Source organism: Garra rufa, chromosome 14 (assembly GCF_049309525.1).
Source record: "Garra rufa chromosome 14, GarRuf1.0, whole genome shotgun sequence".
In the NCBI taxonomy this organism is placed as follows: domain Eukaryota; kingdom Metazoa; phylum Chordata; class Actinopteri; order Cypriniformes; family Cyprinidae; genus Garra; species Garra rufa.
The window spans coordinates 5,479,693-5,493,830 of record NC_133374.1 but is presented as its reverse complement, the minus strand read 5'-3'; the positions used below and the strand labels follow the sequence as shown (position 1 = coordinate 5,493,830).

The window sequence follows — 14,138 nt, the reverse complement described above, 5'->3', positions numbered from 1 at the left end:
TTCATTTCTCAGAGTTGCGAGTTTATATCTCACAATTCTGACTTAACTCGCAACTCAACTTTTTTTCGCAATTGCATATTTTATTTCATGCAATTCTGACTTAATTTCTTAGAGTTTATTTTATTTCCCAATTCTGACTTTATATTTCACGATGCCTCTCAATTCTGACTTTATAACTCACAGTTGCAACTTTATATTTCACGATTCTGAGAAAAAATAAAGAATTGTGAGTTTGTATCACGAATTTCTGAAAAAAAAAAAAAGTCAGAATTGTGAGATAAGTAGTCACAATAACCTTTTTTTATTTTTGTTCAGTGGCAGGAATGGGCTTTCATACATTTTGCATGTATTGTCAAAATGGAAATCATGAACATTAAATAAACTGGTTGTACAAATCATTTTCATTCATTGTGAGGTTGTAATCATTTAAAATGCTTATTTTGAGCAAAGATGAAGTAAAAATGACCTGAAGTTAGATAAAATAATCGGACAGAAAGGCAAAAAAAAAAAAAAAAAAAACAATTCTCGCAATTAAAATTTTTATTTCAAGCAATTCTGACTTCACTTCTCAGTAATTTTTTTTTATTTCTGTGAGTTTATATCTCGCAATTCTGACTTTATAACTCGCAATTGCAAGATTAAATCTCACATGTCTGAGAAAAAAAGTCAGAATTGCAAGAATCTGACTTAATTTCTCACAATTGTGAGTTTATATTCCTCAATTCTGCCATTTTAACTCGTAATTGTGAGTTTATTTCTCACAATTCTGAGAAAAAAGTTAGAATTGCAAAAAATGAGATATAAACTTGCAATTCTGACTTTTTCTCACAATTCTGACTATTTCTCAGTTTGTTTATTTCTGCAAGTTTATATTTTGCCATTCTTACTTTATAACTTGCAATTGTGACTTTTTATCGCACAGTTCTGACTCTTTCTTGCAATCGCAAATTTAATTTCACGTAATTCTGACTTTATTTCTCAGTTTATTTATTTTTTCACAATTCTGAGAAAAAAGTCAGAATTGCGAGTTTCTATCACAATTTTCTGAGAAAAAAGTCAGAATTGTGAGAAATAGTCGCAATAACCTTTTTTATTTGTTATTCAGAAGCGGAAATGGACTTCCATACATTTTTGCATGTAATGTCATAATAGGAAAAAAAAAATCAATGAACCATGAACATTAAATAAACTGGTTATACAAATCATTTTCATTCAGTATGAAGTTGTAATCATTTAAAATGCATGTTTTTTTTTTTTTTTAGAAAAGATGCAGTAAAAAAAATTACCTGAAGTTAGACTGAATAATTGGACAGAAAGACAAATTTAAAAGATACAGTACATAAATTTAATGTTTACAGTAACATGAGACAGTGTCATAAAAGATCAATTCATCATAGGCAAATAAAGATATTGGACTCTATTTTTCAGTGATTTACTGCTCTTTTTTTGTCGGATCTGAGTCGAACCTGAGTAAGTCTACACAGCATGTGTTCATGCATGGTTTATTTTCTCTTCTCTACATTCAGGGCAACACAGAGTGAGGAGTGACAATGTAGGTGAAAGTGCATGATAAGAAATTGAAATTACAAGAATTCAAAACGCTGTGAATCTTCATTCTTTAGACAACATGGAATGGAAGAAAGCAACAAAAAGAACTACATCTGTTTGTCTAAATGCTGACAGCACCCGTTACTAAAGGAATTAACTAAATTACAGACAGCAAAACCCATAATAATGATGGTGCTCGAAGTAAAACACACAAAAATGATATTTAACTTAAATGTTTACAGTAGGAAAGCAAGAATTGCTAGACCAAACTGATTTTATTGTCATACTGAGAGTTACAGTTAAACCGTTTCAAGAAACAGACATTAGTAGGAACTTTAGTTGAATCTAGTGGCAAAAATAATGCATTTCTTCAAATTTACAGTAAGCAAAAATATGCAGAAAACTACTTTTTTGAAATCTGATGAGTGAAACCAAATTGGCATCAGCTTCAACAGATGAAGATAATTAGTTAGGTATCTTTGCATTTGTTTGATATTTACTATATTTTGACCATTGATAACTTCATAATAATAACTTAGGATATTGGATCCCAGCTTCATTTACATCCATTTAAATAGTCTACTGTTGTCCTCATCTGACATGAAACCTTCTCATAAGATTTTTAAAGGCACACTCCACTTTTTTTGGAAATAGGCTCATTCTCCAACTCCCCCCCGAGTTAATAAGTTGAGTTTTACCGTTTTGAAATCCATTCTCCTGTTCTGGCGATATCACTTTTAGCATAGCTTAGCATAGATCATTGAATCCTATTAGACCAGTAGCATCACGTTCAAAAAAGACCAACGAGTTTCAATATTTGTCCTATTTAAAACTTGACTCTTCTGTAGTTATATCATGTACTAAGACCAGCTAAAAATGTTAAGCTGCGATTTACTGGGCTGATAACATTACACTGCAAAAAATGCTTTTCTAGCTTACATTTTTTGTCTTGTTTCCAGCCAAAAATATAAAAAAACTCTTAAATCAAGAAGGATTTTCTAGATGAGTACAACACTTTTTCTTGTTTTCAGAAAAAACAAGTCAAAATTAAGAGTTTTTGCTTAGAACAAGCAAAATAATCTGCCAATGGAGTGAGCAAAATAATCTTGTTTTGTCTGTTTGAAATGAGATTTTTTGCTTACCCCATTGGCAGATTAATTTGCTTGTTCTAACCAAAAACTCACTTAATTTTGACTTGTTTTTTCTGAAAACAAGAGTTTTTCACTCGTCTAGAAAATCCTTCTTGATTTAAGAATTTTTTGATATTTTGGCTGGAAACAAGACAAAAAATCTAAGCTAGAAAAGCATTTTTTGCAGTGTAGGAACTACAATCCCATTTGGGCGTAACAGTCAAGTTTTTTGTCGTAATATGGCCGAAGCAGGCGCAGTAATATCACGCAGCACATGTGCAAATGCTACCCTAGCTGGGAACTCATTTCTGATAATACTGCGCCTGCTTCGGTCATATTACGGCAGCAAACTTCCTTGACTATTACGCCGGCATGGAAGTGTAGTTCCTAATCTTATCAGCCTAGAAACTCACAGCTTTGCATTTCCACCGGTCTTAGTACACAATATAACTACAGAAGAGTCAAGTTTTAAACAGGACAAATATCAAAACTCGTTGGTCATTTTTGAACGCGATGCTATTGGTCTAATAGGATTCAATGATCTATGCTAAGCTATGCTAAAAGTAATTTCGCCAGAACAGGAGAATGGCTGAATGGATTTCAAACGGTAAAACTCAACTTATTAACTCGGGGGGAGTTGGAGAATGAGCCTATTTCCAAAAAACTGGAGTGTTCCTTTAAGAACTCCAATTAAATAAATAATCTAATTTTGTTTCCTAGTTAAACAGTGGGTGGTAAACTAAAGTGACTGCATGGTGACACAGACCTGCAGGTTTTGTTGATGTCCAGATCACTGCTGTCTGTCTGAGTCTGAGTGCTGTTTGGTTTGTTATGCAATCATTTTCTCTCCGTCTTGATTCTCTGTCTTCTCATTGGTCGGTTGAGGCTTTGGAGGCGGCAGGTCCAGCCGGGCCCAGGACATAGGCTCTGCCTTCTTCATGACTACCTCCACTTTGGCGGCCATCATGTTAAGGACACTCTTACTGATGTCAATTACCTATCAATGGACATGATCAGAAATCAGTCAAATTAGCAAAGTGCATTTCAGAATCATTACCTTTGAGTTTCATCTCAATGTTTTGCTGTGTCTCAGTTAGAGAGACAAAACCGGTGATGCTTTTGTGCTTTTCTCATATTTATGCTGTAGCGCCATCTAAAGGCTGCAATTCACAAAATAAAATTGCAGACCTGAATGCATACATCTTATTTGTGGCCCTGGACCACAAAACCAGTCTTAAGCAGCACAGGTGTATTTGTAGGAACAGCCAAAAATACATTGCATGGGTCAAACTTATTGATTTTTCTTTTATGCCAAAAATCATTAGGATATGATGTAAAGACCAGGTTCCATGAAGATATCTTGTACATTTCCTACCATGAATATATCAAAAATTAATTTTTGATTTGTAATATGCATTGCGAAGAACTTCATTTGGACAACTTTAAAGTTGATTTTCTCAATATTTTGTTGTATCTCAGTTAAATATTATCCTTTCCTAACAAACCATACATTAAAGGATACATTATTTAAAAAATAATAATAAATTGACCATTACGACTGGTTTTGTGTTCCAGGGCTCACATTTCTTTCTCATTCTTTATGACTATTTTGCACATTTTAAATACTACAATCATATAATAAAACTAAAATAAGCATTAAACATGAGTATACTTGGGAATACATGTTAAACAAATGTAATAAGAGTCAATTATATTTACGTTTCCTTCACTATCCACTTCAACTCATCTAATTAAAAATACTTTAAAATGTTAGAATTGCTAAAAATTCTTATATAGGAACAATTTATTAGCATATAAATTAACAATTAGTATATTTAATGATATAATGGTATTTAATTGATATTTTGAATCTTTTTGAAAGCTTTTATTTTTATATTTTCGTTTTTCATTTTAATTTTCGTAGTCATTTTCGTTATTCTTACTTCAGTTTTAGCCATTTTTATACCTTTTTATAACTTTATCTTTTTAAAATTTTAATTTTAAAAATATTTTTTCATCTATATTTTATTGTAGCTTTATTCAATTAAAAAGTTTTAACACTTGCATTTTACAAAAAATTATTTGAAGTACTTAAGCGGAAAATTTTAGACTAAAATGTTTTTAAGAGCATAAATTCTGCGAGACAAATTCTGACTTTTCACTACAAGTGTAAAAAATTTCATTGACAAAAAAGCCAAATAATCCAAGGAACAAAAAATGGTGTGGTGGTTAACTAAAAGTAAAATGAAAACTATAAAACCTTTTTTTTTGTACATTAAAATAAAATGCATGAAAACTTGCATTTACTGTAGTTTAGGTAGTTCCCAAAGCAACATTACAGATTTTGTTTAACTTGATGTACAAACCAACTAAAAATAAAATTAACAAATAATACCATAAATAATCATTTATAAAAGCTATACAGACATATTTAAAAATGTAAAAAATGGTCAAAATAAAACTTCTTCAAAACATTAATAAAAATAAAATGTCAATGATATAATGTCGTTTAACAGCAGACAAATGATGGTTAATGATACTCACGCCCCACAGATCCATCTTCAGCTCAAACTCTTTATCTCCCTCAAAGATCAGATGGATTTTCAACTGCCGAAAAATTATACATCATTCATAAATCAACTCGATTACAGAAAATAAACAACAATAAACAATATCACGACAATGACAATACTACATTAAAACATATGTCTGCTACATTTAAGCTAAATGTGACCATGGACCACAAAACCAGTCTTAAATAGCAAAGGTATATTTGTAGCTAATATTAATATTAGTAAAATATTAGGTATTAATAGCTAAAATTACACTGTATGGGTCAAAAGGATCAGCTTTTCTTTTATGCCAAAAATCATCAGGATATTAAGCAAAGATCATGTTCCATGAAGATATTTTGTACATTTCCTACTGTAAATATATCAAAGCTTATTTTTTGAGTAATATGCATTGCTAAGAACTTCATTTAGACAAGTTTAAAGGTGATTTTCTTAATATTTAGATTTTTTTGCACCCCCAGATTCCAGATATTCAAAAAGTTGTATCTCGACCAAATATTGTCCTATCCTAACAAACCATACATCAATGGAAAGTGTATTTATTCAGATTAATAATGTATTGATCTTTTTTTTAATTTTTTTTTATTTATTTTTTTTTTAAAGGACCCTTATGACTGGATTTGTTGTCCAAGAGTCACATTTCTTTCTCATTCTTTATAACCATTTTGGACAAAACTATAGTCATATAATCCAAAATATAAAATATAAAATAAAGAGGAGTACACTTAGGAATATATGTTAAACAAATGTAATAAAAGTTAATTATATTTAGTTTTCCTTTGATATACATTTTAACTCATCCATTCAATAATACTTTAAATCAAAATGTTAGATTTGCTAATAGATTTGTATACAGAACTATTTATATTTGTCTACCAATGTTGTTTAAGTATCCTTTATATGCTATCAGGGTATTTATTAATATATTAAATCTTTTTTTTTTTTGAAAAAGTTTTTTTGTTCTGTTTTCATTTTAATTTTTGTATTTTTGTTATGTGATTGTCATTTTTTTTATTAGTTTTCGTTATTATTTCAGTTTTAGTCATTTTTATACTAAAGTCATTTTAGTTGTTTTTTTTTACTATTTTTATACTTTTTTAAAAGAAATCTGTTTAAAATGTAAAAAAAAAAAAAAAAACTTTAAAAAATGTATGATTTTTTAAAAAAATCTATATTTTATTGTAGCTTCATCCAATTAACAAAGACAAGTTTTAATACTTACATTTTACAAAAAAACACTTGTTTCTTTAAAGTAATTTCAAGCACTTAACCAGTCATTCGGGTAAATCTGAATAAATAAGCTTTCCATTGATATATTGTTAGTTAAAATGGGACAATGTTTGTCTGAGATACAACTATTTGAAAATCTGGAATCAGAGGGTGCAAAAAAATCTAAATATTGAGAAAATTGCCTTTAATGTGGTCTAAATGAAGTTTATAGCAATGCATATTACTAACCAAAAATTAAGTTTTGATATATTTACGGTAGGAAATTTACAAGATACCCTCATGGAACATGATCTTTACTTAATATCCTAGTGATTTTTGGCAGTGAATAAAAATCGATCAATTTGACCCATACAATGTGTTTTTGGCTATTGCTACAAATATACCCGTGCTACTTAAGACTGGTTTTGTGGTCCAGGGTCACATATATGTACTCTATCAAACACTCACCGAGGTGCTGTTGGCTTCCACAGAACAGAGCTCAGGGTTCGAGTTCTTTGCATAGATAGACATGGTCACATGACTTCCTGTCTGGTGCCAATCAAACCTACATGGAGCCACTTTCTTACCCTGCAGGGAAACAAACATCATGCATTTGAGAGCTGTTCTACATCACATCATCCTGACCTGTGTTTATGTGATTGCACAGCTCACCGTGTCTTTCCTCCACTGGTGTGATCCTTTATTACAGCCCTCCTGAGACAGGAAGGAGTTGAAATCTGATGTCTTCTTCTTACAGCAGCTCCAGTACTTCATACTGAAATGCAAATATAGATGCGGGCACATTAAACACTATCAAAAAAGATAAAACGATGCCTGTTAACTGTCGTTCATACTGTAATTGCTTCTCACCCTTCGTGGAAGATGGGCACCCCAGGATGATATAAACACACCTCCTCGTCTGTCTTTGGTCCATTGTATGTCTGATAATCAGGATGGCATAATATTAGTATGCTTATTTCATTATAGTTTACAATATGGTTGCATTTCTTAACATTAGTTTAATATGTTAACATGAACTAATAATGAAAAAGGCTTTTAACACATTTATTAAAGTTAGTTAATGCTAATTTGAACATTCACTAACATATTTTTAAAATCTAAAGTTGTACCTGTTAATATTATTATGTAAAAAAGGAGCTATAACAAATGTATTGCTCATTGTTAATGCATTAACTAATTTTAACCAATGAGACCTTACTGTAAAGTGTTACCAAAAACTGTTATTTCAGTGCATAATGAAGTCAAAAATGTTTTTCTAACCTTCGTGCAGCCTCCGTTTTTACATGTTGTCCCAATTTTGACTTCACCTCCTTCCTCATCTGGAAATCAAAAATTCATGCATTTCGGGTTTTGCATGTGAAGCCATGTGGCCAAATACAATGAGAATTTACTTACATTTAGTTTATATTCACTACCAGTCAGATTTTCAATGTTTTTTTTTTTTTTAAATAAGTCTGTACTGTTCACCAATTCTGCATATATTTGATCCAAAGTACAGGAAAAAAAACTATTTACAATTTAAAATAACTGTTTTTTATTGGAATATATAAAATGTAATTTATTCCTATGATTAAAGCTGAGTTATTAGCAACTGTACTCCAGTCACATGATCCTTCAGAAATTATTTTAATATGATGATTTGTGGCTCAAAAACATTTTTTTTATTAAGTTGAAAACAGCAGGTTTCTTTGATGAATAGAAAGTTCAGAAGAACAGCATTTATCTGAAATAGAAATCTTTTGTAACATTATCCATGTCTTTATCATCACCTTTGATCAATTTAAAGCATCCTTGCTAAATAAAAGTATTAATTTCTATAATTTATTTCCCATAAATAGTGTATAATGTTACAAAAGCTATTTCAGATAAATGCTGACCTTTGGATCTTTCTATTCATCAAAGAATCTTGAAAAAAAATTCACTGGACTGATTTCTGAAGGATCATGTGACACTGAAGACTGGAGTAATGATGCTAAACATTTTGCTGTGATCACAAGTATAAATTAAATTTAAAAATATGCAAATAGAAAACAGTTATCTTAAATAACAGAAATATTTCACAGTATCACTGTTTTTGCTCTATTTTGGATTAAATAAATGCAGACTTGGTGAGCAGAAGAGAATTCTTTAAAAAAAAATGTAAATGTTACTGTTCAAAAAAGAAGTGTTTTTTTAATCATTTTAAATATGCTTTATATAGTATAAATTGTTCATTTATTTATATTTTATTTTTGACGGACATCAGTATTAAAATCAATATTCATGGCAAACTCAAGAGTACCAAGATCAAAACATTTAATAACATCTTTAAATTAACTGTATACTATAATTTAACATTATTACTTTCTACAAACAAAAAAGATAAATAAAAAGAACAATTCCATACACATTTCAATTTGATATTTTAGTAAAAAAAATCTAATATTTAAGGATTTTTTTTAATTTCATAGTTTGCTAGTATCATTTAAAGCAGGTTACTTTAATAAAATGTGTTTTACTGTCAAAGACGACTTGAAAAGTTTTTCATCTTTTATCATTTATATTTTCAGAATAAAACTACTTGCAACTGGATTCACTTCATATGTGTTATGAATATATTTATTCCATTCACAACTTATTGGAAATACATAAATTGTAACCCTGGACCACAAAACCAGTCATCAGGGTCAATTTTTTAGAAATGAGATTTATACATCATCTTAAAGCTGAATAAATAAGCTTTCCATTGATGTATGGTTTAAAAATAAAAAAAATGCAATCTGAGGGTGCAAAAAAATCTAATATTGATAAAATTGCCTTTAAAGTTGTCCAAATGAAGTTACAAAATGTCTACAAGGAACATAATCTTTATTTAATATCTTAATGATTTTGGCATAAAAGAAAATTTGATCATTTTGACCCATACCATGTATTTTTGGCTATTGGTTTTGTGGTCTGGGGTCACAATTCAGTATGGGTTTAAATAAAATGAAATAAATCTAGAAGCTTATTATGGTGTAACATTACCTTTTTCTTCAGGTTGATCAGCACCTGCGAGTCTGAGCTTCTCGAGCGCTTGGCTGAGAGATGGAGCTACTTTCCTCTGCAGCTCCACCAGCGGCTCATCAGAGCTGAAACACAGTCAAGTCTCATTTATTTATAAAGCACATTACACAATCAAACCAAAACAGCTTAAATGGGAAAATAACAGTGTTAAAGGATAACTATTGCCAAAATGCAACCTGGGCTGTTTTTTGTACTGTAAACAAGACAAACCTCTATCTAAAAGCATAATTACGACAAACGAGCCGTTTTTGAGATTGACCGTGATTTCGTTTTGTGGTCAACGGCTGGTGAATGGGAGTACTAGGGGCATAACTTTGAGCACATCAAAATCGATATTTTTACAACAGTAAGAAAGCTCGACACAACATGAAACTTTGCTCGAAGTATCGCCTGGGTCTCTACACATGAACTCCAGCATTGAGAACATTGTTTGTGTACACAGAGTTTACTAAAAAGAAAGGTTTTGAACAACTCACTTTCACTGTTTGAGTTTCCGCTCGCAGCCGTCTTGCCAGTCAAGAAGTGTCGATCTCCGAATGCGAATGAATGGACTCCATAGGACGAAATATTAGGCTTATATGAGGCTCTTTTTACAACTAGAAGGTTAATGTTGTTTTTCACTTGCGACAAAACAACGAATTAGCCGTGCATTTATATGGAAATATGCTTTAGGAGCTATCCATCCTCGCATTCGGAGATCGACACTTCTTGACTGGCAAGACGGCCGCGAGCGGAAACTCAAACAGTGAAAGTGAGTTGTTCAAAACCTTTCTTTTTAGTAAACTCTGTGTACACAAACAATGTTCTCAATGCTGGAGTTCATGTGTAGAGACCCAGGCGATACTTCGAGCAAAGTTTCATGGTGTGTCGAGCCTTCTTAGTGTTGTAAAAATATCGATTTTGATGCGCTCAAAGTTATGCCCCTAGTATTCCCATTCACCGGCCATTGACCACAAAACGAAATCACAGTCAATCTCAAAAACGGCTCGTTTGTCGTAATTATGCTTTTAGATATATGTTTGTCTCGTTTACAGTACAAAAAAAAAACAGCCCAGGTTGCATTTTGGCAACAGTTATCCTTTAATGTTGCATAATTCATGTTTTACAATAATCACTCAATTATAGCTTTAAAGCAGCTCAACAGAAAATGAGTGTCATTATTGTGCTCAATTCTGATTCAATTCAGTGGATGTTGCACAGTTCATTAAATATGAAACTGATGATATTTGACGAAGACGGGGAGTTACCTGGGTCTCTGTATGGACTCCAGCGGTTTGGGCGCCTGAATGATGTACTCATTAAACTTGGGTTTGAGATCCTCCAGCTCTTTCTTCTCTACTGAGACCTTTACGTCTGGTTTCACAGGCTCCACCGGCTTCTCATTGTTATGAGGACCTTTAGTGCAGCCCTGACAAAAAGCACATACCGGTATTTCAATGATGAGATGCGGCACATCCAGATGAGACATGCATGGAAGCATATTTTATTGCTTAATTTTAATGATAGAATTGGTTCTGATATCTGATTAGAATTTGACTTGGCTTTTTTTTTTTTTTTTCAAAAAGAACTGTTTGAGAATAAAGGAACACAAATGCAAAATGCAGAATAACTTAAGAATGATTTATTTTCTTTTGTGTTGTATTCAGACATGTGTATAAAATGGAGTATACAATTTCGACTAAACATGAAACAAGTGAAATCTGAGAGACACATGTTTCCTATAGAGGATCTGAGCCACTTACCGCAATACTAAGAAAATCTGAGAAGTCTGTCGTCCGCCTCTTACAACACGACCAACCCTGAAGAAATCAAGAGATACATTAAGTAAGACAAATTCCTTCGAATATCTTTAAAGGAAAACCAGAACAATACAAATATTTCCTCAATACTGCACTTGCAATTGTGCAAAGGAACAGTGTGAGAATACATATTTTTATTACTGCTATACTGCAATATGCAGGTAATAATTATTTGCATAAGGGTCAAAGACGTTAAGATGTCCACATCAAAAGAAATTTACAAAAGTGATTTATGACCCTAAAAAGCAGATTAAATGTAAGTAAAGTGTCTACTTCTAAGTTTTACATTTTGGAGACCAAAATGTCAAAATTTGCTTTAAATAATGTTACATTGTCGTTCAGTGTAACACAATATTTGTGTAAAAATTCAAATAACATACTTCTTCTGACTTGTACATATTAAAATATATAAAAGAATAAGGAGCATATTTAATTTATTGTGTTTTAAATGAGTAAAAAATTCCACATTTCAAAAAATTAGAATTACAACTAATTAATATTTGGGGTGAAAGTAATCCATCTTTTAATATGTCATAATTAGATTTTTGTTGTAAATATGCCTGACAAGATTGTTACACCAAATGACATTTTAGTGGTGTCTTCTGTTAATTAGGGAAAAATGTATGATATTTATTTTTCGCACAGAAAAGCAAAAACAAAAATGCAATTAAATTAAACAGAAAACTTTAAAATATTTTCTGAAAAAACAGCAACAAATTAAAGCAATGTTACACTTTGTCTTTGACCCATAAATATTTTTCACATCCGCGATATTTAAACACTCACCTTTAGAGCGTCGTGAAACACAGGGACTCCAGGATGGTATGTACATGCATCTGCAAAACATGACTTTACACTTAAAACTAATGTAATGTAAACCTTGCATGTGACTTCATCCAATGATATCATTATTATCACTATGTTAATATAATATTACTTGGTTTATATATACACTGCCATTCAAAAGTTGTATATAATATAAGGGGTCAGTAAGATTTTTAATGTTTTTATAGAAGATTCTTATGCTCATCAAGGCTGCATTTGATTTAAAATATAGGGGAAAAAAATCTAATATTGTGAAATATTGTTGCAATTTAAAAAAAAATGGTTTACTATTTTAATATGATGCACAGCCGAATCTGAAAATGTCAAAAGAACAGCATTTATTTAAAATAGAAATCTTTTTTAACAGTATACACTATTGTTCAAAGGTTTGGGGGTAGTGCTTTTTTACAGAAATTAATAATTTTATTCAGCAAGGATGTGTTAAATTAATCAAAATGGCTAGTAAAGTCTTATATTGTTAGAAAAGGTATTTAAAATAAGTATTGTACTTTTAAACTATTAATTCATCAAACATTTCAGAAATCCCTTTAAAAAAATTAAAAACTAAAATCTAAAAATCTTAGATCCAAAACTTTTGAACACCAAAGTATCTGGGTATTTGTATTATTTCATTTATATTTATTATTTTTTTCTTCAGTGCACTTTTCCTGAATTAGTCACTGAATCATGAAGCAAAATCTAAAATATATTTTTTTATCTATTTATTTATGTTTGTTTATTTTTAAATATTTTAACTATTTTATTTTTATTAGTTATTATACAAATTTTTACATCCAGTGTTTTGAGGATTTTCTGTAAAATCTAAAAATATATTTTTTATTTTATCTATTTATTTATATTTGTTTATTTTTCATAATTTTTATTATTGTTATTTTATACACATTTTTTTACATCCAGTGTTTAAAGGATTTTCTGTAAAATTACTGTATTTTTCAGCACAAGTACACTGTACTTTAAGCATTTCAATATCAAATACACATCACACGAAAATCTCTATTACAATTCAACAAACTTGGGTAACACTTTATAATTTAAATAGCAGTGTCAGTGGCATGCTATAAAAAAATACCATATTAACCAATTTAAACAAAATCTTGTTTTGAATTTTCTGCCTAATAGATCATTCATTGATACAAACTGACATTTTAGGGATTTTTTTTTTGTAAAGCAAATTCTAATGCTTAAGTTACGTGCAATTCCCATAAACTATCATCTATTATACATTATATAATGTCTGTTAACGACTTCCAAATGAAAGTATCTAGCAGTGTTTTATAACATTAGAGCCACTGATAAGCACAGCACATAATTCACTGCATTTAAAAAGCGGTCTATGCAATTCTGCTCAATTCAGAATAACATACATGTACGAAGCATAGACTGTAAGGTACGAACCCATAAACATTGAACAAAGCAAGACAATATTCATATTTACGCATTAACAGCACCGCTTATGAATAACAGTTATATTTCTGGCTCCATTGTGTACCTCAAAGCACAGACAGGAAACCAGAGCCATGTAAGCTCAATGAAACGTAACAATATGAAGGTTAATATTAAATAGCGTGGAAAACAATTAATGAACATCACTTTAGATTATGAATTAACTTCAGAAATCGAGGCGCACAACAAACACTCACCTTCAGGATTGCTTTCTGGATCAAACCGCTGCCCGCAGCCTTTATTATAACACAACACGGACATGACAGACGCTTAAGGACACAAATCAAGTATTTAAACCCCGTAATAACAGTCTATTTTAATATATATTGCACTCCGTTCGGCTTTAATGTATGGCGTGTGCGTGTAGTCTTTCCTCCGCCGGAAACTCACGGAAGACGTTCGGGAAAATTCGCGAACTTCTCGACCGCAGAAACAGAAATGAGTGAGTAGAACGGCACTGAGAATTAAGATGGTGTTTAAAATGGTTGTATTTATTATTTTAACGACTCACTGTGTATTTTTAA

At 30.9% G+C, this 14,138-nt stretch overlaps 1 protein-coding gene across 2 annotated transcripts; it reads right to left on the bottom strand.

Moving 5' to 3' along the window:
* Positions 1–2,427: 2,427 nt before the first annotated feature.
* On the bottom strand, positions 2,428–13,875 carry LOC141284506 (cysteine and histidine-rich domain-containing protein 1-like). 2 transcript variants are annotated; one of them, XM_073817470.1, is made up of 11 exons: positions 13,812–13,875; positions 12,112–12,161; positions 11,269–11,325; positions 10,774–10,934; positions 9,488–9,591; positions 7,742–7,800; positions 7,331–7,401; positions 7,133–7,235; positions 6,929–7,048; positions 5,223–5,285; positions 2,428–3,675 (listed from the first exon to the last, which is right to left on the bottom strand). In XM_073817470.1, the coding sequence occupies exons 1-11, from the start codon at positions 13,873–13,875 to the stop codon at positions 3,508–3,510; spliced, it is 1,020 nt and encodes a 339-aa protein (XP_073673571.1). In that variant the 3' UTR covers positions 2,428–3,507. The 2 variants fall into 2 exon arrangements, with proteins under 2 accessions (XP_073673571.1, XP_073673572.1); XM_073817471.1 differs by lacking the exon at positions 11,269–11,325.
* Positions 13,876–14,138: the final 263 nt, after the last annotated feature.